Genomic DNA, 26041 nt, shown 5'->3' with positions numbered 1-26041 from the left:
AACTGACAACTTGACAAGTGACAAAACACTACCACATTGCGCAGTGCACAACAAATTACAGCAGCCAGCCCAAAAATACTTTTGGTGGCTAATTGCAAAACAGGTCACTAATAAATGTCTTAGTTGCAGCTGAACACTGCACAATGATCACACTGTTCACGCATTGAGTGAGATGCCACAGGTGGTTTGAATCACACTTTGGTACAACTGCAAATCTGAAGTGTTGTCATGAGGTTCATGCCTCCATGATCACTGCACTTTGGTTGTGGTTGGCATAACACTTGTAGTCTGCAGAGTTCCACATGAACTGCAGACACCTCATCTGGTGGTCTTCATGTTGCTCAACTTCTTCAGGAGGCAAATGTCGACCACCCAGCGGAAGCATGGTCCTGCAGAAAAGAAAGGTAATGCATAAGGTACAAACATTATCTGCTGAAACAGCCCCTTCTGTTGGCTGTTATTAAACTTTTAACATAACCTAACAACATGTATTCCATGTATATTACATTTGTAGAAGTAAAATACTGCCGGCTATTTCAAAACCAGAAAATGAAATTATATTGTGGCATAATTCACATGCTCAGCTATCAGTATCAAATAATAAATTAATTTAAAATTTGGCATATTCTATAAAACACATTCATAGAATATTCTACTTCACGTCACAAGGACTCACAATCTTTGTTGGGTGTTTGATTGACGCATTGACTAAGTTTGTCTTAGGTTTTATTATTGCAAAAAATTCATATTGCATTATTGTATCAAAATACTGCCAGCAATAACAAAAGCACATGAAATGTCAATGAGCAAGCCGCCTTTCCTAAAAATGGGTTACTTTGAAAATAATTTTAGTTTCTTTTAAGGAAAAGGAGAAATGATTATCAGGTAATTATCAGAAAACCACTCAACCAGCAAGTGGCTGGGTGGTTTCACAGCAAACATCAAGCCAAAACATATATTTACATTTATCTAACAATTGAGCCATTTGACTACTACCAGGATATGTGAGCAAAATAAGCATCCAATTATCCAATGTTGACTTACTTGCAAAGTTTATGCCTTATGTTATCAAAATGTGTCACTAGAATATGATACTTATCATCGAATATTATTTAATTTACGATTTATTTCGATCGAAACGCACATTGAGTTCCGCGCCATTTTCGTCGACGATGAATATGATCGTGTTTCATGAAGAGATAAGGGGTTTCAATGGTCTTTCAAAGCAATAATTTGATGCAGAATTTGGTAGGAAATAATATAAAGCTGGTTCAAATGGCCATCAACCATATAAAACACCGAAAATACTCACAACTCCGTCCCAACGACCACGCAGCACCGCGCACGCCAGGGAGACACCGGTTGGTCACGTGACTCGGAAACAAAAATCAGCTGATAGAGTGGCGGAATTGCCGTAATCAAACACGAATAATTCCGGACGATAGAGCGGCAGTATAGGAGTTTTCTTCGCAACAGGCAAATATTGCTATGTTTTATCATTCTATGATCAAGAAACGTTTATAAATCATATATTTCTTCGATGATCACAGCCGCAACCGACACGCACATATCGTAGCCACTAGCCAGCGCATAAAGCTGTGCTTTGCGATATTAAATGTAAAGAGAAGCATTCTATATCTTGCTTCAACCTTCTACTTACGGGTTTATAATTACGACAGCGACACCATACGGCCTATCGACGCTATGCAACTCCATGGAGTGTCCGGCCGCACTCCGCCGAGTGTGCCGAGATCAGAGGCGGACCATCCGGGGCACGTCCAGCTGCACTGCCCGGTGGCTGGGAGGGCGACACCTAGCACCGCTCTGGCCGCCCGCTTCCGCGCACAACTTAGCTACCTGGCTACGCCTGTGGGAGGGGAGGGAGAAAACCAACAACAGTCTGATGAGCCAATGGAGTCTGCGAGCCGCGCCAATCATCGCCCTTCCGCGCGCAGACGGGAGCTAGAGCTATTCATCTCCTTTCCTGTTTTCGCTGGTCCGCCAGTCACCAGCATCGTTCCGTGCTCTCCATCGTCGCGATTCGGCCGTGTTGTCCTTTTGTGCGTCAGCAACAACAGTGAGAGAGAGAGAGAGAGAGAGAGAGAGAGAGAGAGAGAGAGAGAGAGGGGGAGAGAGAGAGAGAGAGAGAGAGAGAGAGAGAGAGAGAGAGAGAGAGAGAGAGAGAGAGAGAGAGAGAGAGAGAGAGAGAGAGAGAGAGAGAGAGAGAGAGAGACTGAGAGAGAGAGAGAGTCTCGGATCACGCCAGACAAGACAGCCACATGGGTATCTATTGTTTATTTACTTTCCAGTGATCGCAGGCGTTTAGTTGTTTAAAATAGTGAAATATATCAACTTTAATTCACATATCGCTTTTGACTCATGGCCCGGCTGCTTGATTTTGCCACAGCGTACATAGTACATACACAGCCGATCTCGGTATGTTTCTGTTCCAGAACAGCAGCTGCAGTGGACACCAAAAATGCATTCATGTTCTGACAACTTATTCCAAAGATACACATATTTTACGACGAACGTTCCAGAGAAAGTATTTTTTCGCTCACAGATGCTCAGCAAGAAGCGCGCGATTGATTGCAACTAGCACGCTCACGATTTCTAATATAGCGCTGGCCAAAACCTGGCCCTTACATCCAAATATAATAATATTAATTCCAGTCTCTGTCCTATTTACTACATATTAGCGCATCGAGAGTGAATGATACCACGGCATAACCGTCATATTACATAGCACAAATTGCGAGACGACGTCGAGACCCGTATCGGTGTATCCTTCACATCCGGTCGTCTCGCCTCCACTTTCAATCAACCCTGACCAGGGGTGGACAATTGTGCCGAGTTGGGGTAGCACGAGCCTTCCCAATTCCACGCCGGCTGCGCCGGCTTGGCCTTGGAGCCGCACCAGACGGCGGCGGTCAAGGTCACCGCTAGGGCGGCGGCGGATTTGCTGCGCCCGTGCAACCCCAACTCGGCCTATTTCTCCACCCCTGACCCTGACACACCATCAACCAAGCCACGTCGGCTCCGACCATCTTGATCCCCGCACTGAAATCTGATGGCCGGCCCGTGATTTCATCCTATCCGTCAGCGCGCACTACACCAGAGCTCAGCCTAAAGTGCACTGTGCGGCCTTCTTCGGATGACGCCTCTGAGCATGGCGCTTGACTCGCAACTAGATGCATAGAGCCTCTTGTTCGTGTACGGCCATTATCATTTCAGGAATCGGATGGTCTCGGCGGTGGCGGCGCTGGTCACCGTGGAGCCGTTGAAGACACAGTCAGCTCGAGCACCCGCGACCAGTGACCTGTAAAGCAGCGAGTCGCGGCACATCACGACGACCGTCACGTTTCAGTCACGAAGGCCGTTATAGAAGTCACGGCGGCCGTCATATGCCAGCCGCGGCGACCATCACATAGCAGTCACGGTGACCGTCACAGGTCACGACGGTCGTCAAATACCACTACGAGCCACGGCGACAACGACTCACAGCTCATGATTAACGTTTCCTGTCGCACACTCAGCTATAATAACATTACATTAGCCTGTACACACATCTCACTCGACAAATCGAAATCCGAACCTGAGACCCATCATACGTCACGACACTTGCAGCGGCACCCGCATTTAGCAGACATCCCATCCCGGCAACACAAAAAGTTCTCCCGAGCCACCCACCTATAGGTGAGTGGTCCTTATAAGGACGCGGCGACGGGTCACACAATGCCATTACGTCACTGACCTAGTGACGTGGTACGATACAGCATGACCTTGTGGTCTGTGGACGCCTTGGACTGGTCCACAGTCACACAGTTACTGACCTGGAGATGATGTGATGGTTTCTGGACAATGTGGCTGGATACACGCGCCACGTGGCTGGCCATCATAATGCTACTTCCTGCAGGTGACGTTCTACAGCTGGAATCGAACGACTGTCTCCTGAACCACTGCCAGCAATGAGCCTGGTGGAAGATAATATGGTCAAAACTCAGAATCCACAAAGCATACCTAGTACCTACAATAGAAACGACAAAGCCAGCCACATGAACACAATGGCAGAATGTTATGCTAAGCTTATTATGTTTCCAAGACTTTTAGTTTCAACGACACATAAGACTGCAATTGTCTACGTTAAACTCATCACATATCTAACAAAGTACTGACTTCCTGAGAAAGCACAGAACTTGTTTAATTATCAAGCAGCCTTTGTCTCCGTATTCCTCACACATTGAGCAGACGGTGGATGAGGTGATAACGGTGATTAAGCTCTGTGGAAAAGAAGAAGGAAATGAAGTCCATTTTATGCTAGAGTGTACCAAGCTAACACAAGAAAGACAATGAAAACTAGCTCTACTGAGGCCATACGTGGAAGAACCCAACGAGGTACTGGAAGCATTCCTCTTTAACGATGATAGAAAAGAGATGGAGCAGAACAAGGATGGACTCTACCAGCTCTGGAGGCTGAGGAGAAAACTGGTGACAAAGGCGGGTGACGAGGAAAGGGCTTAACCAACATCCTAAGCTTATCCTACTAATACCCTCCCCCCCGACCTGTGTTTATAGGGCTACCGATGCAAAGGTGACAGCCCGACCACATCATCAGCATCAGCATCAGTCCTGTGACACTCACCAAACCCAGCTATTATGGCCATACTCCTGGGGGAGCTTCGGGCTTCCCACATAGGGTAGTTGTCTGTACAACCCGGAGCAGGATTGACCAGGATTGGCCAGAGGGGCAGGACATGTATCTCATGATAGCTACACAAATATACTTTTTTAGTGATATAATATTTTAATAGCTAATCCTTGTCAGCTTTTGTTGATTAATTTTCACAGCATCATTTATTTCTGGTAATTTAATTCTAACGCTCATTGCTGCAAGCTCCAAAGGCACCTACCTCAATGGCCATCCGAAGCAGGGGGTTGATACGCGGAGAAGAAGAGGATGGAATCGAGAGGGAGAACACCATGGAAGCGCGCAAAGAGAGAGCAGATGCACAAAATGAGTCTAGGTATTAGGTTTATAAAGACTTGCGATAGACTACATACTTCGAAGGATTGGTAATTGAGGCATGACAAATCAATAAAAACAAACAATGTAGGTACGCCTTGACCTTGCAACAAACTCTGCACTGGTGATTTGCATCTCAACTAAACCATAGAACAAAAACTTAAAACAAAATCACCCAATCTGGCACACGTAGCCTATCACAATAAAACATTAAAATTGCTTACCATAATACCACGGGAACTGTGTGACTGAATAATGCCTAATACCTTGCCTAATACCACCAAATCCGACAACAAAATCAACAAAATACACAGAAACCAAAATAAAACTGAAGAGTGTTCTCAATTAGCAAAAGAAACGCCATTAAACCAATCAAATGCAAGCACTGGCGTTTGCTAGCGAAAGCAGTACAGAAAACTGTGCGCAACTGTGGGTGATAATCATGGTCTGCAGTTTTCAACACCAAACCTCGTAAATGCCAGAGGTCATCATGCTTTACAACTTATATCAACAAATAGACAATTGAATTTTGTATATTATTCATCTTGAAATAGACACCGCCATAGGCTTGTTTTTTTAGTAATATTTCGTTAATTTCCATAGTGTAAACTTCAGCAGCATGAATGGTAATTCATTCTAGACCAAAAAATATAATTAACACCTTCTAAATTGCAAATAAATATACATATCTGGAAAGAAAATTAAATTTTGGTTATAATAAAGAACTTTTAAAAGCATATGATTGACAGTTTGACCAAGATGCAATGATTTCGTTCAGAAATGTTGGGTTCTCAAAAATCTAAGTTCGAGACTCGGAAGTAATTTGTCAAAATGCCAGAGGTCATAGAGCTTTAAACTTTCTGATTTCTAATAGTGTAGACAATTTTGTAAATTTTAGTAAATGTTTTAGACACCGCCATAGGCTAGTTTTTGAAAAATACTACATTTAGTGGAACAGGGTGACCAAGGACACCAATGGCGGCTGTGTATTCAACATCATCTAAATTCAGTTTTTAACATTTAAAAGGCAACATAATGCACAGATTCTGAAAGATAATTTAAATTTGATGTTTTCTGACCATATTTAGAACCCCACATTACTGATATTAATCGATAATTTGTGGTAGAACAATGGCAGGTCCGGTAAGCTGAGAAGTTCAGCACTATGCTGATTTTGTAATTCAAGGAAACAATTTTTGCCCATGATATTACTTTTTCATTTTTGATTTTAAATTTTAAGAGTAGAAAAATAATGTTGTCCCTGACCAACCCCTAAAACCTTAGAACCATTATTTTCGAAATGGCGGAGTTGGACAAAAATTTATTTTCGTTGTTACTTTACAGATTTTGATAAGCTGTGCTCTCTGTACATTTATCAAAATATATATATTTGAATAATAAAATATATTGAAATCTGTGGCATAGTTTTCTTTTTTGGACTGCAGAGGTCAGCTGAAAATAGTGGTCAAAATACCTTAGTGTTGAAGCGGCAAACCGGTTTTACCTAGTTCTCTATATACCGTGGCGCACGCCACACAACTGGCACAATGCCAAAACTGCTGTCACAGCAGAAATGTTTTTTTTTCTCGATTGCAATTGTAGAATTATTTATTAAACAGAAGATGATCTTTCCGAAAAAGAGACTGATTTTATACACAGATGCATGGAAAATAAAAAAAATCCCAGTAAGTTTATTTGTATTGTTTTGTCGATTTTGACATGCTCCTAGTTTGCAGCCATATTTCGATAAGTTCTACAGGGAGTTCAAAATTATTTCAGGACCAATCTTTTCCTCGTTCATTTCCCCGTCGATCATGAAATTTTTAGAGCGGAACAATTAGTTTCCAGGCGGTCCGAGCGGTTTTCGTGAGAAGGGTGCAAAAATCGGCGTCATTTTTAGAGCCTCGACACCAGCTCAACACGGACCCTATGGGAGACGGTGAAGTAGCGGAAGCAATAAATAGAGCGCTCTAATTTTAGCTTATTTCCCTGGTGTGTCACCGACTGACTAGCGGCGCCGGCACAGACTGGTAATTGCTGTTATCATACGAGACACGGTAGCCGGGCACCCGCTCGGCGCTCCTTTTCGGCCAATTACCACTAAGTGCTGGGACAAATCAGGCCAGGTTGCAGAAGGAAATGATACAACGACTGTGATTATACACGCAACAGTATTTATGTGACGGTACTAATGATATTGCGCACCTGATTTATACCTAGTTGTAGTCGTAGAAAACATTGCTTGGACGGGATGAATATTGCGTGTAGGGACGAACCGGGCTAATTTCATCATTCAGCGCCCCTATCAGCTGATCTATTGAAGGTAGGTACAACAATAGTGAAAGAGAAAAATATCTGGTTCCTAATAACGTAGATACAAAAGGCATTAAATAAACGCAGCCTTTTATAGCTATTGTTGCTACGTTGCAATATAATCCAACAACAGTCCATATCACAAGAAAAATGAAGCGGAAACTGAATGAAAAGCTGTGATATCCTGTCATCTCAATCTACCAGCGCGACCAATCCCTCGTGTCCGCAGCCTCCACTATCCTGGCACCAGGCTGGAGATATGATCACTCCACGTCGCACCCTGTGGTGACGCACCTCTCTGGGCAGCTCGCGCATACCCCCGCTCCCCCTGACACGACACGGCGCTCCCTGAACGGCCAGAGAGTGTTTTGTTGTACACGGTTTGCGGTTCTCATCCCCTTCACATCTCCCTCTTCAATCCTACTCTCACCTCTTCCTCTCCCGCACCTATCCTTCTACCGTGGTACTATCCTACATATGCACTTAGTCACCGTTCACTCTTTAAAGGTTCGGAAATGTAAACGACGGGAAAACTGTACTTTCGGTAATGCTGCGCAGTGCGCGCCTACATCTTGGCAGCTACGCTCGAGGAATTTCAGACAACATAAAGCGCCTGTTTGCATCGAGTAGCTAGGACCAAATCGAGTAAGTTTCACGAGTAATTATGATCATCCACCACAAGCTGTCACGTCCGAGAAAGCGTGTCTCGGTTTCGGAACTCGGTCACGGGGCGTTAGCCGTTCTCCCGACTGAACAATTATCAAGGTGAAGCGCGTGCACCACTTAGCCTTTCGTGTCCAATACCAGCTGGCATGGTGGTAAGAAAGCACTGGATGTATCAGATCAAGATAGTGACTTGTTTTTACATGCATTATGAGTGGGTAACAACTTGTACAGAGCGATGACAGTAAAAATCCATTACGAGTGATATGCCTAGATTGTTTTAACACTTTGCTCTTGGCAGTTCCGTACACAGAACATCGCAACGCCGGATGGAGATACATATGTAATCTAATGCCTATTCTAGGAAAATAATAGAGCGGCTACCACTTAGCAAAGCCCCTTGAATCGGAGGAGGTGTCCCGGGCTATCCAACCCCATATCCGAGGAGTTCCCCACCATCCGAATTCCGAGCATCCCCTCTCTGCTGTCCGCAGCCTCACCTTTGCCGTGTGCAGCGGTCCGTCGGGCGGTGTGGCAGGTGACCTCGGCAGCCCCGAATCGTCATCGACGTCATCGCCGCGCTTCTTGGTGAGCACACTGCGCAGCTCGGCCTGTGAGATACACAGAGACATCGCCGCGTCACCGTCGGGCTCTCACAAACGGCGCCGGGCCCTCACAAACACCGGCGAGTTCTCACAAACACAAACACCGCGCTCGCTGAGCCCGGATCGAACACAGCCCTGGTCAGTCAGAACAACACTGAAACAGACACCGCACAGCTCGACTCTGTGTAGGGAAACTGGCACATGAACCGGAGGACAGAGGCTTATAGATGACGTCATCCCGCTGCAGGGGCTAGTCATTTGTGTTGGTCTGAGTTTTCCTGGCGCTGGGACACAAGGAGCGGGGGGTGGGGGGGGGGGGTCGCAGGTTCAGCAGCGACCACTTTCCGTCCGGGGCGGGCAGACAGCGGGTGCCATTCGCAGAGACACACATCAGCTGGCACAGTCAGTATCAGTAGGTACACGACTATCAGTTGATCAAGGTCGGGCGGTGGTTTACCCGCATGGTGCCACGCTTTTATCGGAGATTTTCGCTGCCCGCATCTGGCGCTGGTACGCGGCTCAGGCCGCTGACCTATAACTGCAGAGCGCTGCAGGCTCTCTGGAATGATGTCGACAGCTGGCACACAGGCAGCCAGCTCGGCATCGCGTGACGAGGCTCTCCGAAAAGAACAGACTGTTGGCCGGAGGCTGGGCAGTGGGCACGCCCGGGAAGTTTGGTCACTCAGCAACTCGGAGTGATGGGAGTGAAGGGTCAGCCACACCCAGCAGGTTGGCCAATGACCCAGCGCGGAGCTTCAGTTCACCTGTACTGACTGGCCGTCCCATTTGGTCGCCGCTCTGCATAGAAGCGGGACCCGAATACAGGACACACAGCGAGGTCGGCAAACAATTCGACGGGCGGGAGGCGGACAGGTAGGCGGGCAGGCGAACAGGCGGGCGGACAACGGGATGCATACGGGCGGACAGGCGGACAGGCGGGAGGGCGGGCGTTTGGAGCGCGCGGTGGGTCAAGTGGGCGGGCGGGCAGGCTGTAATACATAAAATCGGGTCACAGAGACAAAGCCAGAGCCAGTCGAGCCGACAACAACAGAGGAGAACCGCTCCGCCAACATTTGAATAGGACTCGGAACACCCAGGCAGATGGTTCAGTGAGTGATTTTATTCAGGGAGCACCCACGTGATTTGCAAATATAATGAGCCCGCTGAAAATCCTGTTGACAGAGCTACGACAACGAATAATGCTCGCAATTCGCATGTTGATTAGGATGACCAGCTTTGCTCACGAAGGAGAAAAAGACCAGTTTCTATTGCTGTTAGATCTATCATAAATTTGCCAAACCTAAGCAAGGGTATGTTATGCAGTCTGTCATACACACGTCACACCTATCTCTCATGCTATGAAAATGCACAAAAATATGGCACGCGTCTCTATTCTGAAGTGCAAAACATTAAAAAATGTCTGGGTCGGAAACTACAAAACCACGCATGGCTACAGAATGTCACTGCCACGTAACGGTGAAATCTTACATCCGTTCGACGAACCACCAAATATAGGTCACACTGAGAGGTGTGCTCCGTGAGCTTCAACGAAACGCCGACTGTTTGTTTCGACCCAAATCAACAAATACTCCTGGGCACTGCGCCGCCGCCAGCTAAACAATACCAGACGGGGCCTCACGGCCACCACCGACCGGCTAAGCTGGGACAACCAGTTCGACCTTTTTGGTTCAGTGGCACACCGCTAAACTTCCGATCATTGAGTGGGATTGTTTGAGATGCAGTTTCACATACTTCTGGGAAAAGTAGTGAGCACTTATAGTCAACTGTTAAAGGAAATAGTTCACTTTCACGAAATTATTTTTTTGCAACGGATTTATGATTTTTTATGTTCAAAATAATCAGCAAAGAAAATAAAACCTTTTTATAACAAAAGATTATTTTCTATATTTTGATATAGGAAGAACTTTTCAGTTTCTGTAAGGCACACGCGATCCAGTATGAAAAGAGCATGGGTCCCGAAAATTCTTCAGAAACAGAGAAATTATCGCAGCCACCGGCATTTGGGCGATCTGCTCGATCTGATAATGTTCCCCTGAATGTCCTAATTGATCAGTACGAGAATTTCTCTAGAGTTCTCGTAGATAATTTCTCTACTTTCTGAAGAATTTTCGGGACCCATGCTCTTTTCATACTGGATGGAAATATATGCAAGGCACACATCCTCAACGCAAGACACCTTTTTCGGGACGAGAAATAGAATATCTTTGCCTAGGGTGATCGTTGGGCTGTAAAAGCTCCTGATTTATGCTCGTCTCAGCCCAAGCTACGGAACTGCTATTCCAGTTCAAAACCCATGTTAAAAAGTGAACTATTTCCTTTAAGGAACTGACCCGGCAAACTTAAAAAAAAACTCGAAAAAGTAACTGACGGCAGTCACTGAAGGACCTGTAAGTGGTCATTTTAAGCTCGTCTGTTTTTTACTAAAAAATATGAATAACGCTAGAGATCTAACGGCAAGGAGATAACGGAAAATAAAGAAATGAGCTGGTGCACCTAATCAGCCATAATTGTGTTGAAAATATTCAAAATATGACGGATGAAAATTCAAAGTAGGTACTCGCGATATCTTGGTACAAACGTAATGACCAATATATGCCATACGTAAGTGGGAGAAGTATCTAAACTCGCCACAATGCAAGTGGCCTCTGCCTTCCTCCCAAACAAAGAGAATCCCACCATCCAGCCCTCAGCCGGCCAGGCCACATTGGTCATGCCAGGCCGCTCTGTCGGCAGGCGGGCCCGGCCGTCAATAGGCATCCCGGGGGCAGCGCGTTCCGTGACCTCTGACCTCTCCAGAGCCGGATGTGGGTCACGCAGGGTCGCCAGCGTCGGCGCGGGAACCGGGAAACGCCCGGTCGTGTGTTGTGGGTCGAGCAAGTAGGGAGGGAATGCGTCGCAGTCGAAAGTTATGGCTCGGGGGTGTGGTTTCTGAAATGGAGAACGTGTTGAATGGTGGTGATGCGGTTGGCTTTATTTGGGAAACCATGTACCGGCTGGCTTTATTTGGGAAACATGAATCGGTGGTTTCCGGGTTATTTGAGGAGGAAGCAGCTGGTTGAGGTGGAAGCACCGAGAGGATGGGAAATACGGAATGTAAAGGCTACTGTACGTACAGTCTACAGAAGTCAATAAAAAGCCAAAATAGTGTGCCCACTGTGGTATGCTGTCGAGTGTCGAGTGTCGGCACATTACAATGCCACTGGAATTGCTTTTACACTATGAATGTTTAAAAAAGGAACAATCAGTACCCAAGCATAAGAAAGGCATACTTACTAGGAAATGTTTCACATGCTTCGAGTTTCAAAACCAGTCTCCTTCATGGACCTTTGATCAATTAGTTCAACGCTGGCCTCCGTAGTTCCCAAATGCGTATCATTTATCTTTTCATATGCCCATTAACCTGCATTTGGCTGGATTTCATCCATACAATGTTACATCAAGGATGACTACGGGAATTTAATCATGATAAATGCAGAATATATGACTATAATCGAAAAAAATACGAGTAAGACCATGGGAAACGATAAAGCCTATAAGCCACATACCATGTCCACACCTAATACCGCTGGGAGTGGGACACAAACTAACCACCATGACAATGTGAAACGCGATGCCGCTCTTTATTTCTACCGCCAACCAGACCTACCTGGAGCATGCTGATCCTGAGACCCTTGCCTCTGGGTTTGGTCAGCTCTGAGTTGCTGGGATAGTAGAGCGATTGGGTTTTACACGCTCGTGTTTCGCCCATTTCGTTGCCACCGTTCACCCAGAGCATTGTCATGGCCGCTGACTGGAGCGGCGGGCCCAGCTCCCTCATTATGGCCAATTTCAATTCACACCTCACAGTTCACAGAGTCCACAGTTTTCGGTTCACAGTTTGCAAAGTTTGTGGTAGTCCGTTAGCCAAGGACCGGCAGTTGCTCTCAGTTTCTGGAGATTGAACTTCACTATGCAATAGGTCCTCACTAAATCTCAGTTCTTCATTCAATGCCCAGTTCTCTGATACAGTTCGACGTAAGCTTCACCTTATCCCGTGGTCTGTCCGACGTGAATTTTCGGCTCTACGTCAATCCTCCTTCCGGTGTTAAGTTTCCGCTCGACGCGTCAATTCTCCAACAGACGTCAGTCTCAGTCCTGTCGACGTCAGTCCTCCGTGCTCAGTCCTCCACACTGCGACCTCCCAGTGACGTGGGTCACATCCCCTCCAATCCGCACCGCGCCGCACCGCCGCACGGCCCGCTGCCCAGCACCCTACTGCGGGTTGACCGCCGCCGCCGTCGCCGCTGCCGCCGCTACGCCGCCCCAGAGGCCACGAGGTTCCCGCGGCGGCCGAGCGGCACTGGTGTGACGTCACAGGCCGTCAGTGGGCCACGGGCTGGCCCACAGCTGGGTCACGGTACAGTGCCGCTAAACTTGGACCGGCAGCCGCACTGAATCGCTAATAAAGTATCAATGTGAGATGGCCCGAGTTGTTTTACTGGGCAGCAAGGGCTCGTCAAACTAAAGATGTAACGCAGGAACATTAAAAACGTAAGAATGTCTCATTTTCAATTTTGCTTCGTTCATACTGCTTTATTATTATTGCGTAGGTAAGCATATATTCGAAGGTCAACGTTTTTATCCGTCCGTCATCAAATTTCAGAGCTTTAGAGCTTTGTATGAGCCATGAGCACTTTTGGGAGTGGTTGCAAGAGCGTTGAGAGATCAAGGTAACCAGAGACATAGACCCCAAAGATGCATGTGGACACAGAATGGATCAAACTCCAACGGCGGGGCTATCCCATGTTGTGCGATACGGGAAAACACTTCATCCACTGCGCGGCCGAGATGTATTTGACAGGAGCGCAAACAATCCTATCAAACACTCTTTCAAGTGCCGCTGATAGCAATGATTCATTGAAGTCATCCGTGCCCAGTCCATCCCCATAAATGCGCAGTGATATTATAAGCTGAGTTATTTATATGCTATGCCTTATGAAACTCACATATTATATATGTAGTTTCGACATGATCCCAACATAGTTTTGTTGTTGTTGTAAAACTCAAGCATTTAATGGACCACATGCACCGAAACGATTAAATGAAATATCTCTCACTGGCGGAAAATGGACATGGCCCAGCGATGTGTTTCTACAGTAAAACTTAGTCGCGAAAATAGCAAACTTTCATCATTATTAACTTATCTGATGATTTCATTTCAAAGTTAATTTTCGGTGGAAAATTTAATCGAAGCATTCAAATTGTCAATAAACACAGAAAATACCTACAGATTATAACTCCGTTCGTAGGAGTCAGAAATTTGGCGGCAGAGGATATTTTTACAACAGTTGCCCTGCATCATCCCAATGCAGCTGAAATGTAACCCTGAAAGGTCGAGTGGGTAACGTGACATCAATCAACAGCTTAAGTGGTCTCAGCGGTCATATGATAGCTATCACATGATGCCAGACATCGAGATAGTTGCCACCTGAGATATGATTCGCGTGAACAGCTCCACATCTCAGACCACCAGTTAGTGACTTAATAACGCTGCAAAGCCTGCAGCGTAGCCGAGCGGGCTAACGGCAATGATGAGCTCCATCGCACAGGCTAACGGCACAGCTCGGCTTCGGGCAGTCAGCAGTCGGTCAGCGTGCATCAGATGCGGTTAGAAGGCTTAGCAGTGTCAGTAGTTAGTAGAATCAGCAGTCGGTCAGCGTGCATCAGATGTGGTTAGAAGGTTCAGCAGTCAAAATCCAGTGGTCTAAGCAGCCGGTCAGCATTCATCAGCAGCGGTTTCATGTGTTAGTAATCACTTTGCAGTCTCTCTCGGTTATGAGCCCCATGCGAGGGTCAGTGATTCGTTCCACTCATTCCCCACCCCCATCACAGCGCCATGGGCTGGTTTTGACCAGACTGGAAGATGCATAAGTCCATCGAACACAGATTACAGAAAGATAAGATGACTACCTGCTGCACCTCAAGTGTTTCTCGCAGTCACACCCAGCGCCGGCAGCGCTTGACCCCTAAGTGGGGTGTTTGTTTGACAGATAAGCTGACTAAATACGTGGCAAGAAAAAACCTTGAAGATATCAAACATCGTGAGGAGTATGAGCGATTGATTCGTGATCATATCCAATGAATGCCGCACTGTTCGAATGCACTTTATCCTAAACATCACTTCATGTGGTACACGGTGAGCTCGATGAAACTGTTTTTCGCCTCCTGACCGTTTTCAAGTACGAAACTTCAATCATCTGCTATCTGTGCCGATTTTTCCTTTTGACCTTTGACTCATCACCACATATCCTACGTTTTCCTTTCGAAAAACAACCATTCAAAAACAGTTTCTTGTCTTCACCATCCTCTCAAAGGACAACAGCAGCCACCTGTCTGGCGAAAGTGGTGTCGTGCTCACGTGTCTGTCCGTGTGTGTGCCTGTGCGACCAGTTTCAGACGGTGAGACGGCCGGCTGAGCGCTCGCTCGACAGCTGGCGCTTAGGCGCTACTCTCGTGTGCCGGTATGGCTCACTTACCGAGCCAGCGGAACATAATGGGACCACCACACCGCCGGGCCGTGACGCGTGGTCGGGAAGGCGATAGACTGTCTCTGGCTTGGTGAGCAGAGAGAAATGAACGAAATGTCGTTCGTTTCTCTCTGCTCTACGAGCCAGTTCTGTCTAGTTCTCAGCTCTGCAGAACTGAGAACTCGAGAGCTCGCATTGATGAGTCAGAAGCTCAAGTACGGCAGATTATCGAGTGCTGATAGGGCTATCGGTAAACAGCTAGCTCCGTCGTGCTCAACGACTATGTTTGGATTCTGACAGCTCAAAAAGAATTTCAGTTTGCTAAGTGATGTTTGACGTCCGTTTACCGTTTAGAGAATTGGCAAGTTTAATAAACTACGGCCAGTGGGCAGTGACCAAAGCAATATCATCCGCTACCATATCTAAAAATGCACACCACAACACAAAACTCGTACCTCATTATCAACAAACAAAACTCATGTAAAAATTTAAATCAATATATATATATATATATATATATATATATATATATATATATATATATATATATATATATATATATATATATATATATATATATATATATATATATATATATATATATATATATATATATATATATGCCTATCTCACAATCTAGCGTGCTGAAACAATGGAAAATCAGCCGTCCGTTACCACCACCGTTAGCATAATAGCCGTAGGCACATCTGCGAGTGCGCAATCTCAGCTAGCGCCACGACAGACACGGACACGCGGACAAATACAGACACATGCCAGTGTGAGAATATAGCCGGCAGCGCCACTGGTCATGGTCGACTGAATGGACCAAAACGGGAAAACGCGACCACAGCTACAGCCGGCAGCGTAGGCAAAACATGGGAAATTGAGCAGGCCGGGCATATTACGGTTGCCAGTTACAAAACGAATTCCAAGACCGAGCGAATGCTATGAGAAGGTCTTGGAGAACCCGGCATTGTAAATTATATCAGGTATATACCAGCCAGTTTACTACATAAAGTTTACAAACATACCCATAGAAGTGTGCTAAAAGACGTAAAACAGCGCCTTTTCCATTGTCAGCTTTCCGAATCGACAGAGACTGCAACGCGCCATAGGCAGAGGCCTCGGTGACTGCAACGCCCGACTTCAGCGTAACCGGAGACTGCATCGCTGCATGGGACGCTAACACGCCGTACCGGCAGGAATATTGCGGTGTTTGTTAAAGAGGAACAGTCTCAGCTGATGTGTTCGTAACGTGGCATAATCTAGTAATCCCACTATACACTAGAGATATCAATCGGATACCAACTTTTTGGTATACCGATACCAAACCGATACCAACTTGGTATTTGGTATTTCAATCCTAATGTGTTTGGTATTTGTTGGTATCATGAACCCTCACTTATGTATAAAAGGCTAAGAAATCGGTAAAAAGTTGGTATTTCCTTCATGTTCTCAATTTGGTTTGGTTTCGGTATTCCCCACGGTTTTGGTTAGTATTTGGTTTGGTATCGGTATTCCGATTTTCCGTAATTGACATCACTACTATACAAGATTCCTCTGAGCCATTCGCACCGCTATACCAGTAGCATCACCAGTATCATCCAGTATCTAACGGTTCTCGAGCAGGTGGCGAATCTGAGACTCCCACCATCCATAACACGACTCGCCGGTTCAACGGGCGCGCTTCGCACATCGCTCAATCGTTCACAGCTCGTCCCCGGTCATCCCGAACGCAACGAGCCTAAACGACCTGATTCTTCGTCTGACGGTCTGATGGATCTACATACATGTGCTCCATTTTACCGAGAGATAAACGCCACCTTGTGTTCGACAATGGCACCGAGCTATCTCACTTGACGATGGCTCATTTCGGGAACGGTCTCAATGGTTGACCTTTGACCCGCAGCGACCCGCAGGAGGTCGTTAGGTCGAGATGGTCCACTTCGCTAGTCAGACCGTTCTTTCGGAACAAGAACGCCCACTTGGGCTCATTCAGCCATGACCAAATCAGGTCGTCCATGCGCCTAAAATGAGCACCCACTTCTTGCCCAACCAGGCGTGACAAACGCAGTGCCCACGTGAAGATAAGTTGTGAAGAGCGCCTAAAGATAAACTGTTGGCCTCATAGCTAACCCAGTTGTTAAGTTTTATGAGTATTTACATTACCTGCTTACTTCCATTCATAGCCCGATCATTTATCAATGCATCCAATATGTCAACGATGAAATTGACCCAAGAATACCGGGTAAACAATACCGCTGCAAAACGATAAGTAAAATAATAAACTGCCGTCGAAAGAACGTATTTGTTGTCGTTTAAGTTGTCAAATCCACAGCGCGTTTATGGAATTACGTGACATTCCACTAACTACTACATGTGTTCTTTAAAACAAGCATGGTATCCCTCAGCCCAACAAATTTGTCACCATCGTCTCCATCCCCCGACCACCACTTCCACCCTGACCTGAATCTATCCCCAGACACCCTCAGGGCTCAGGGTCATACACGCGACACCTCAGGGGGCCCACAGTCCCACGCGCGACACCACAGCAGCTGCGACCGAGGCCGTCGTACTGCTCGAGTCAGTCCAAAGACGTTGTGTGGAATCGTCCCACAAAACGTCTCCATTTGTGTAGACCATGTGAAGCGAAGGCCAACTTGACGATGGAGGCAGTGGCGGTGGATGATAAAAGACGAGGTCTCAGACGGATTCAGAGAGGGAGTGGAGGCTGGCGAAATGACGGACGCTGGAAGGCCGGAGGTTAATTAGAGGCGCTATTCTCGATTAGGCCTTGTCAAACGTCCGCTCAGAGGTCAGGGTAGGGAGGGTGGGGGTAGGTATTCTGACTTTTTAGGTCGCCAGTCTTCCCGCATGACTGAAGCCTCTTCAACCAGCGGTGTCAAAATGGAACATTGGGAATATAAGACCGACTATGCTGATAATTACGAGCACATAGCTGACCAAACTATGTAGACGTGCCCCTTTTGAAGGAGCCGTGTATTCTGTCATCATGTCTGTGTCAAATGTCCATTAAAAATAGAATGATAAAATGAAATGTTGAGAAAACGTTTGGTGACATGACAAAAATGCCTTTCATTAACCTCAATAATTGTCATGAGTGTTAAAAATTCTGTCAAGGTCAGCTGCCCACCACATTACTCATTAACTGCACATTAATCTTGACATGTAACACATTTGCTACGGTCATTCTAAACACCCCATAAAGCCACTCATTACTGCCCTAGCCTTCCAATATCCTAGCTTTATGTCAACACACTCCTTGTTCAGAAACCTTGAAAGCTAGCCCGGAACTGCAGCTACCCAGCGGGGCGCCGCGCGCTGGGCTCCCACGCAGTCTGTGGTGCTGTGTGAGAGAACTGGCCGCTAAATTCTCACAGCGCTGGAACAGGAGTGTCCGCAGGGAGCGGCCGCCAGACCCACGCAGGGAAGGACGAGGCTTGGAGATGGTGAAAGAAACAGTCACCACACCAAAAATAGTCGGGAGAGAGAAATGCCGAGGGGAGTGGAGGAGCTTGGGGTCGGAGCGGGGTCACGGTCAATGGTGAGTCCGTGGAGGCTGTTGACATGAGGGGGTGAAATGAAAACGAGTACTGTTTTTACGCACAGAGTGAAATGTAAGGTACTGTAAAATGGACGGAGAAAAGCCAGTCAGCTGCACTATCACTTTCCACTGAGTATGATGAGACTTTAATTGCAGCCCAAACGACATCTGGACTGGATAGGCAGACTCCAGCTTGAAAACATGAGCTCTGCCAGCTGCTCGACTGGTAACGAATCAATTGTAATTCAGGATAATTCATCACACGCTCTGTATAGAAGCAGCTCAAACCTTTTTTAGGTGCAACAATGCAATCGATACCTATTTTACCTTGTTGAATAATCTATTTAAATAGAACATTGAACTATTTTATTCTGTTATATCACATTAAAGTCTTTGATTGAATTATTTTATTTAATCCGAAAGAGATAATATCTTTGTATGACAAAACAAACGGATGGAGACGATTAATTACAATTCGCAAATGTAAAGCAGGACAAGCGAAGACTACCACGTCCATGCCTTCAATCTCTGCACCTGGGTTGCCGTTCTGCGCACTTCCATTACCGCTGGCCACCTGCTTTTAATAATGCGCCGTCTTCCCAGCTCCGACATGATTCAGCCATAATCACTTCATCAAGCGCCACTCAGAGCCGTGGAATGATGAAATGATGAAAGCCATCGCAGCGGCCGACCCAGCCGTGCGCGGCGCTCGTCAATGTGAAACTCCTCTGGCGCCCCCTGCCGGCCGCGCTAGCAGCGAGCTCCGCCGGTGAACCTGCCCGCCATCTGGCGTGAGATTCGACGGTGGCAATCCGCGGCGCGCCCGGTCTCTGCCGCTCTTGTTACCTGCTTAGAGGCCACTTCAGTGCCGACCGACGGCAGCTGACTAATGTATTCGCAGAGCGCCGCCGCGCGATTCCGAGGCTCGAGTGGACGACACAAAAGAGTCGTGACTTGCTGGTGACACGCTGGATTACGGTGACCGGCGGGCGGCCGGGACAGGAGATTTGGGAGCAGTGACCCGCGCACATTCCACGAACGCGGAATGCCGTGGGAGACGGCAAAGCTGATTAGGATTTGAGGTCCAGGAGTACGAAATGAAAAGTGGTTATGGCAGCTGAGTGAAAGTGGTGGGTATTTTCTGAAACAGGAAGCATTGGCAAATCTTGCACAGCTACTTTGAGACGAAACACAACATTAAATAAGAAGGTTTCCATTTGTAATATCAATGAAGGAACGTAGAAAAACATAAATAAATCACAAGTGTGCGCATGGTTCATCAGTATGTAATGACCGATCCAAGTAATTAAAATTTATAACTTGGATCAGCAGGGAACCATAAGCTTACTGAGATCATAAGGGACACCAAATCTAGAATGAATCTAGAATCTAGAATCTAGAACAACTCACTAGAATGAACAATAGGTGTCATCAACCACTTTCAGCCCCCAATAGAATCATCAGGACCACACCATTACCATCGCCCAGCTCACTGTGAGCAGCTGCTCACAGTGGACCAGCACTCAGCGGGGACCAATCCAACCCAACTCACTGGGATCAGCAGGGAGGAGGTGATGACGCTGCTGAAGTGGACGGTCCGCAGCGTGTTGCGCATGTTGACGCAGGTGAAACAGTCCACCGGCAGGGTGGTGATGTTGTTCATGTCTCAGAAGAGCGGCCGGTTCAGCGGTGGTGGAGTGACGAATGAAGGCAGGGTCATGCAGCCGATATCTCAGAGGCGAGCGAGGCCGTCGGCGTATTCAAGACGGTAGCTCCAACGAACTTCGTCGCTTAGCTCAGGAATCCCACAACAGTTCGGAATACTAAATCAAAAGTTTCACATTCCTTTTTAGAGTAGTCCGTCCGCTGTAGCCTGTCACTCAAATCACGATGTTCCGAGTCTTCCGCTCGCAACCGACCAGCCGCGTCAATCAAATATCTCAAAGCTGGTCATGAAAAGCGACATAGAAAAGACACAAAAAACACTGCACACAACGATGCACTCAAATCAAAGCTTCTTTACACCTTCACGGCGTACCACGACGATCACCGACTACCGTGGAACCGCATTCACGCGTCAAGGACAACCGTTCTTGAAGTCCAAGCGTAGTAAGATCAGCTAAACCACCTCAGAGAAAAGTCTTCCGAGAGAAAGAGCACCGCTGCAGAGATACACATGCCGCCGACCGGCCAGACGAGACGAAACTGGCGCAGCGCACCGGACGGCGGCGAGCGGCGGCGAGCGGCGGCCGGTGACCGGCGGCTGACGCGCGGTGGGCGTCCGCGCCGCGTCAGTCGCAGAGACAAAAACGGCGCGGTGCGGCCAGCCTGACGCGGTCAGTGCGGGCGCTGCTTCACTGTGTCGGCTTTTCTCTGTTGGTCTCGGCTGCATGTTGATCACCCATACAGACGGTATGTTACCGGCAAAAACGATTACCGCTGGACCAGCTCCGGACTGCAGTTGGACCAATATGGACCGGCGGCGGACCAAGACGGATGAACTACGTCTTGACGTCTACGGGTGAACCAATACCGAATCGATCCATCGTCGGACTGATAATGAACCAGTACTGGACCAGTACCAAATCACCGCCGGACTACGAGTGAAGTTTCATTGGACCAGGGGTGAAATAAGGGCGGAACAGAGCCCGAAAAAACATGGCCATTACACAAAAGAATCACGACCAGACCAGCACCAGACCAGGGTCAGTCGAACCAGCACCGTTCAGCCAGACCAGTCGGTCCGACACACCAGCGTCGGGCCCGCCCCACGCCGGATGTCACTCCATTGACTCCGCTCAGCTGTGACGCTCAACGGTGGACAGATGGCGGCACGAACTGACTGCGGTTATAGACAGACGATCTGGTGCGGTGGCGAGCCCTGATAACCATAAGAGACTCTCGGTAGGCATTGAGGTGCCTTCCACGTACGATAGTTTTTGTGGTCCTTCCCTAACTGGTTTGGTTGTCATCGAGCCACAGTTCGTTGCCCAACAGTTAGTTTAGTAAAAGGCGAGCGGCAGGGATATCGCTCGAGTGTTTGATATTGTGATTGTGATTAGTGTTTGACAACACCGTGTTATGTACTAGAGTAGTTGCATTCTTAATTTATTTTCCCACCCCAACAAGCCAATCAAGCCCACGATTTCATCTATTCCTTCTTCTCTATGAGACGACCATTGCGGGAGTTTGGCTCACTCCTCGCAAACGGTAACCTCGGACAAGTAACCTATTCGAACTGCCCTCGTCGGTTGCTTGCTGGGTCTGACTGCTAACCCGGAAACAGGGGAGGTGATTGGGATGGAAGTGCGAAGGTCCTGATGATGGCGTTGATAGATATAAACAAATCTAAGTCGCGACGGTGCAGTAATTTACTTCTTTCTCGGATGTAATAATCGGTTGCACAATCGGGGCCTTTCGAACTCGTCTCATGGCCTGATATTTGGGAATAACACATAACAGTCATGGCTTTCCACGTACTGCACTGTTCACACAAACCATCAAATGTGATACTGCATAAAACTGCTAAGCCGTTGCCCACTCAATTTTCTAGTTTCTATCGCATTGGCCATTACGGTCGCTTCGGCCGCAGAGCACTAGCGACACCGCACCACCTAGCGGACGACTAAGATACTAAAGCTTGAGATCTCCAGTACTGCATTTGCACGTGTCAAAATAAACTATAGTTTATTCCATGCCCTGTCTGACGTGGTTTCGCCGTGTGTACCGCCAACCTGACTCCTCTCCGACTCAGATTCGACTCAGGAGTCGAGTACTCACCGCCAGTCGGCTGCTGGAGCTGGGCAGGGATGGGATCGATGCTGCCGAGTCCATGCCCGCCGCGGGCTCCCCGCCCGTCTGGAAGATGGAGTCGTGCGACATGCTGAGGCGGTATTTGTTGGGGGACGAGCTGCCCTTCCCCGACCTGTAGGAAAACGAAGAAGTGTCAGACATCAGACAGCAGACGCTTTATCCTGGGATGGTGGTATGGTTACCATTGTGCCTCAGTCACTTAATTCAGGAGCCATCAATCCAGCGTTGTACAATTTTTTTAGCCAGATGTGATAAGATACTCTATTGTGCATATTATTACCACGTCATGTATTAGACAGAACCACGCCAATGCACAATTCTCCCCTTCAAGGAGTCTGCCAGCGAATCAGACTGCAGGCTACAAGCGATCGCCCCCTCCAGTCCCCTCCAAGCTATAGCTTCCGCCGTACCCCCTAGGTGGCAGCACATGTCTCTCCATATGTCCCCGCCACCTGGCGGTCTGCCAGCCTTTCCAGTCAACCTGCCACTCCTTACCTGCGCCGCTGGGCCTGAGGCGAGGGTGGCACTTCTGGCAGCCCCGAGCTCTCAACTGCATCATCATCTTCCTTGCCCTTCCGTCGGAAAAGCTTCTGCAGCTTCTTGAATGGCTGAAACCGCCGCCTCCGGTGACCTGGCGAGAGGGAAAGGCGGTGAGAAAGTGGGAGAGGAAGCCAGACAAGCGATGAGACGTGACACCCGATGCCAGCGTATTGTCGTCCTTTTAAAAATATCTCGCGGCTTTTTGTGACGAGGCAGCCACTCGGGTCACTGGGCAAAAACGAGTGGAGGGACTGGATCCGTCCGCCCGCCCACCGCGCAGCCTTTCTTACAGTGAATCCCGGCGGAACTAGAGGTGGCACGTTCTGGACAATGGACGCTAAATTTAGACGAGAATCTGGGTTGATAAACTAACAAGCAGCATAATGAACTAGCCAGGACGACTGGTTGAATCCGTGGTCACTGGACTGGCCAGGTCAAGTGGCCAGTATGCCACTTGACTGACAAGATCAGTGATCACTGGACTGCACAGATCAGTAGCTCATGAACTGGACTACCCAGCTCCATGATCACTGGACTCGTCAGAACCACTATCACGGGGCGCTGGACCTGTCCAAACTCGTGGCCACGGGACGTTGTAGGCGTCTGTTTATCGTGATTCACGGCCGACCAGCGACGGTCAGCGACGGTCACCGCTGGTCAGTGATGATCACAGTCCATTCAAGCATGCAGCCCGCTTTCCTGGCCGGCCGACTTTGGCTCCGTATGTGCTTAGCGACAGCAGTGTGGGTGTCAGTGAGACAGGGAGGGGTCCTAATGCTACTGTGAGGAAGGATCGCCTGATTTATCAGTAGGAGAAGAGTGAGGGAAAAAGAGGACGGGAAAAGTGGAGAGAGAGAGAGAGAGAGAGAGAGAGAGAGAGAGAGAGAGAGAGAGAGAGAGAGAGAGAGAGAGAGAGAGAGAGAGAGAGAGAGAGAGAGAGAGAGAGAGAGAGAGAGAGAGAGAGAGAGAGAGAGAGAGAGAGAGAGAGAGAGAGAGAGAGAGAGAGAGAGAGAGAGAGAGAGAGAGAGAGAGAGAGAGAGAGAGAGAGAGAGAGAGAGAGAGAGAGAGAGAGAGAGAGAGAGAGAGAGAGAGAGAGAGAGAGAGAGAGAGAGAGAGAGAGACGGAATGGAAGTGAGAGTGGGTATGGAAAGGGAGGTGCATGTGTGTGCAAAGAATAATTCATTATCATCCGTAGCTTAGCACGCTACTTGTTAGCATTTGATGTATCCGTGAATAAAAACCTAGCTTACATGGGGACAGGAGTCCAAAATACTCGTCTCTAATAATACTCAGAACCACAGTGGCTCTTATTCCTGGTACTATGCAGTATGCAACTGGCATGCTGCCCATAGCTGCATATGTGACATTGAAACAACTATGGTGCCTTCTCTGTGGCCTCGAAACAAGCCGATTTCAATAGATTTTACCCTGAATCCATCTGTACCAGCCATTACTGAAGACGAGAAAGGTAGTGTAATATGCATACCAAGGCATCAAAAGGTCATGCTTTCATATTGAACTGAGAAATCCTTTTAGCGATGCGCCATCGCAGCATCGAATAATAACACAGTTGCCATCAAACTCCCTGCAAACCACCAAGCAAAGCTTCAGGCCATTAAGTTATAGGCGACCACAAAGACTGCACACTGCACATTTGTTAGGAAAACATCGGCGGAGTCCATTTCATCTGACACGCCCTCTCTGGTATCAAGGTCAGCATCGTGTTCAAACATCACCCTATGTTGACTCGGTCACTCAGTCTACAAAGAACCCCGAGCGCCATGGTATTGGATATTCCCCTCCACTCCACTGTCCACACAGGAGCGTCCACACAAGTTTGTCCACAAAGTGCGTCCACTAAAATGCCCGAGCTCAGCGACCAGGAACCTCACTATCACTACAAGAGACCTTCCCCCCGTAACCCGAGCGTGTGACCGCGAGACTCACTGACCTTCGTGGTCGGACCCTGCCATGTCGGGTGTCAGGTGTGCGTGACGCAGGTCGTCCGAGGTCAGAGGTCACGACCCGTGCCCCGGGGCGCTGCTCCGCGGGCGCCCGCCAGGCAGCCCGGGAGAATCAGACGAGGCGGCGTCCCAGTCAGGGGTGTATCACAAAACCGGGACCTGAGGGAGACAAGAAAGGAAGACGTCAAAATATGTCACATCAAAGCTTCGAGACGAAGTGCTGACAAAGCGCTCCCACGCATTATGTTATCCGTCGATCATTTCGTTGGAAAAGTCGACGGAACATAACCATTTGCCCAAACACCCATCAGCCACACAAACATATCGACCCAAACATAAACATATCGGAACATCCCAGCCGAATGCGCACAAAAAGGCGGCCAAAGCAATCTGGCATCCCACGCGGAGCCGCCACGACCGCTGCCGCCGCCCACACCCTCCCACGGGCCGTCGTAACCTGCGCCTTCTACCAATCACTGCTCCATACGGCAACCTTCGACTGACAGACGCACTAAAGGCCCGGTCACATGGGCACATTCCATCTGCCGCGTGCGTGTTGGCTATCACAGCGCTGCGCTGGCTCGCTAACAATGAATGCGAGTGGGCACGTGCGGGCCACGGGCGGTACTACAAAGGGGTGTGTCGACTGGAACCCAGCACGCGCTGCTCTGCACGGACGTAGCAGCCCACATTGGCGTAGTTGCATTCCTTACACGCGCACTTCCCTTGTGCACAGCTCCGTGCACCTCTCCGCGCACTATAACCGTATAACCGTGCAGTTCTCAATGACTTGGCACCAGAGGCACAAGCCCGTGAACCGCTGCAATAAGTTCTAAATTTAGCTGCAGCCAACGGTAATGAAAAAGTTGATTGAATGGCGGGCTGAAAATGATCCACATTCCACAAACTTCTCTTGCCGATCAAATGTTCCTACATCAAATGTTTTTTTTTTCTTTTCAGTTAGGGGAGAGTGGGGTAAGATGCCCAGGGTGGAAAAGACGCCCCACCCCCTCTAGGGGCCAAACAAA

General features: G+C 48.1%; 1 protein-coding gene and 1 long non-coding RNA gene across 4 annotated transcripts in view; both read right to left on the bottom strand.

Annotated features, from left to right (window-relative positions):
* Positions 1–26041, bottom strand: part of LOC122366623 (serine/arginine repetitive matrix protein 2-like) — an 84471-nt gene that overhangs the window by 14674 nt on the left and 43756 nt on the right. Inside the window, exons 2-5 of one of the 2 annotated variants that reach the window (XM_043339083.1) lie at positions 25001–25172; positions 23005–23140; positions 22477–22621; positions 8500–8610 (exon numbers count right to left, since the gene is read on the bottom strand). In XM_043339083.1, the coding sequence (XP_043195018.1) occupies positions 8500–8610; positions 22477–22621; positions 23005–23140; positions 25001–25022 (414 nt within the window). In that variant the 5' untranslated portion in view covers positions 25023–25172. Of the gene's footprint in view, positions 1–8499; positions 8611–12271; positions 12884–22476; positions 22622–23004; positions 23141–25000; positions 25173–26041 lie in introns of those variants that run through there. The other variant, XM_043339084.1, reaches the window with a different exon arrangement.
* LOC122366625 lies at positions 2281–6355 on the bottom strand. Of its 2 annotated transcripts, XR_006253920.1 has the most exons (3): positions 5248–5264; positions 3834–4280; positions 2281–3319 (listed from the first exon to the last, which is right to left on the bottom strand). It is a non-coding gene; the product is annotated as an uncharacterized LOC122366625 (long non-coding RNA). The 2 variants fall into 2 exon arrangements; XR_006253919.1 differs by having other exon boundaries at positions 3834–6355.

Source organism: Amphibalanus amphitrite, unplaced genomic scaffold (assembly GCF_019059575.1).
Source record: "Amphibalanus amphitrite isolate SeventyFive unplaced genomic scaffold, NRLGWU_Aamphi_draft 000820F_arrow, whole genome shotgun sequence".
In the NCBI taxonomy this organism is placed as follows: Eukaryota; Metazoa; Arthropoda; class Thecostraca; order Balanomorpha; family Balanidae; genus Amphibalanus; species Amphibalanus amphitrite.
The sequence above is the reverse complement of the archived record's forward strand: the minus strand, read 5'-3'. Positions and strand labels throughout refer to the sequence as shown.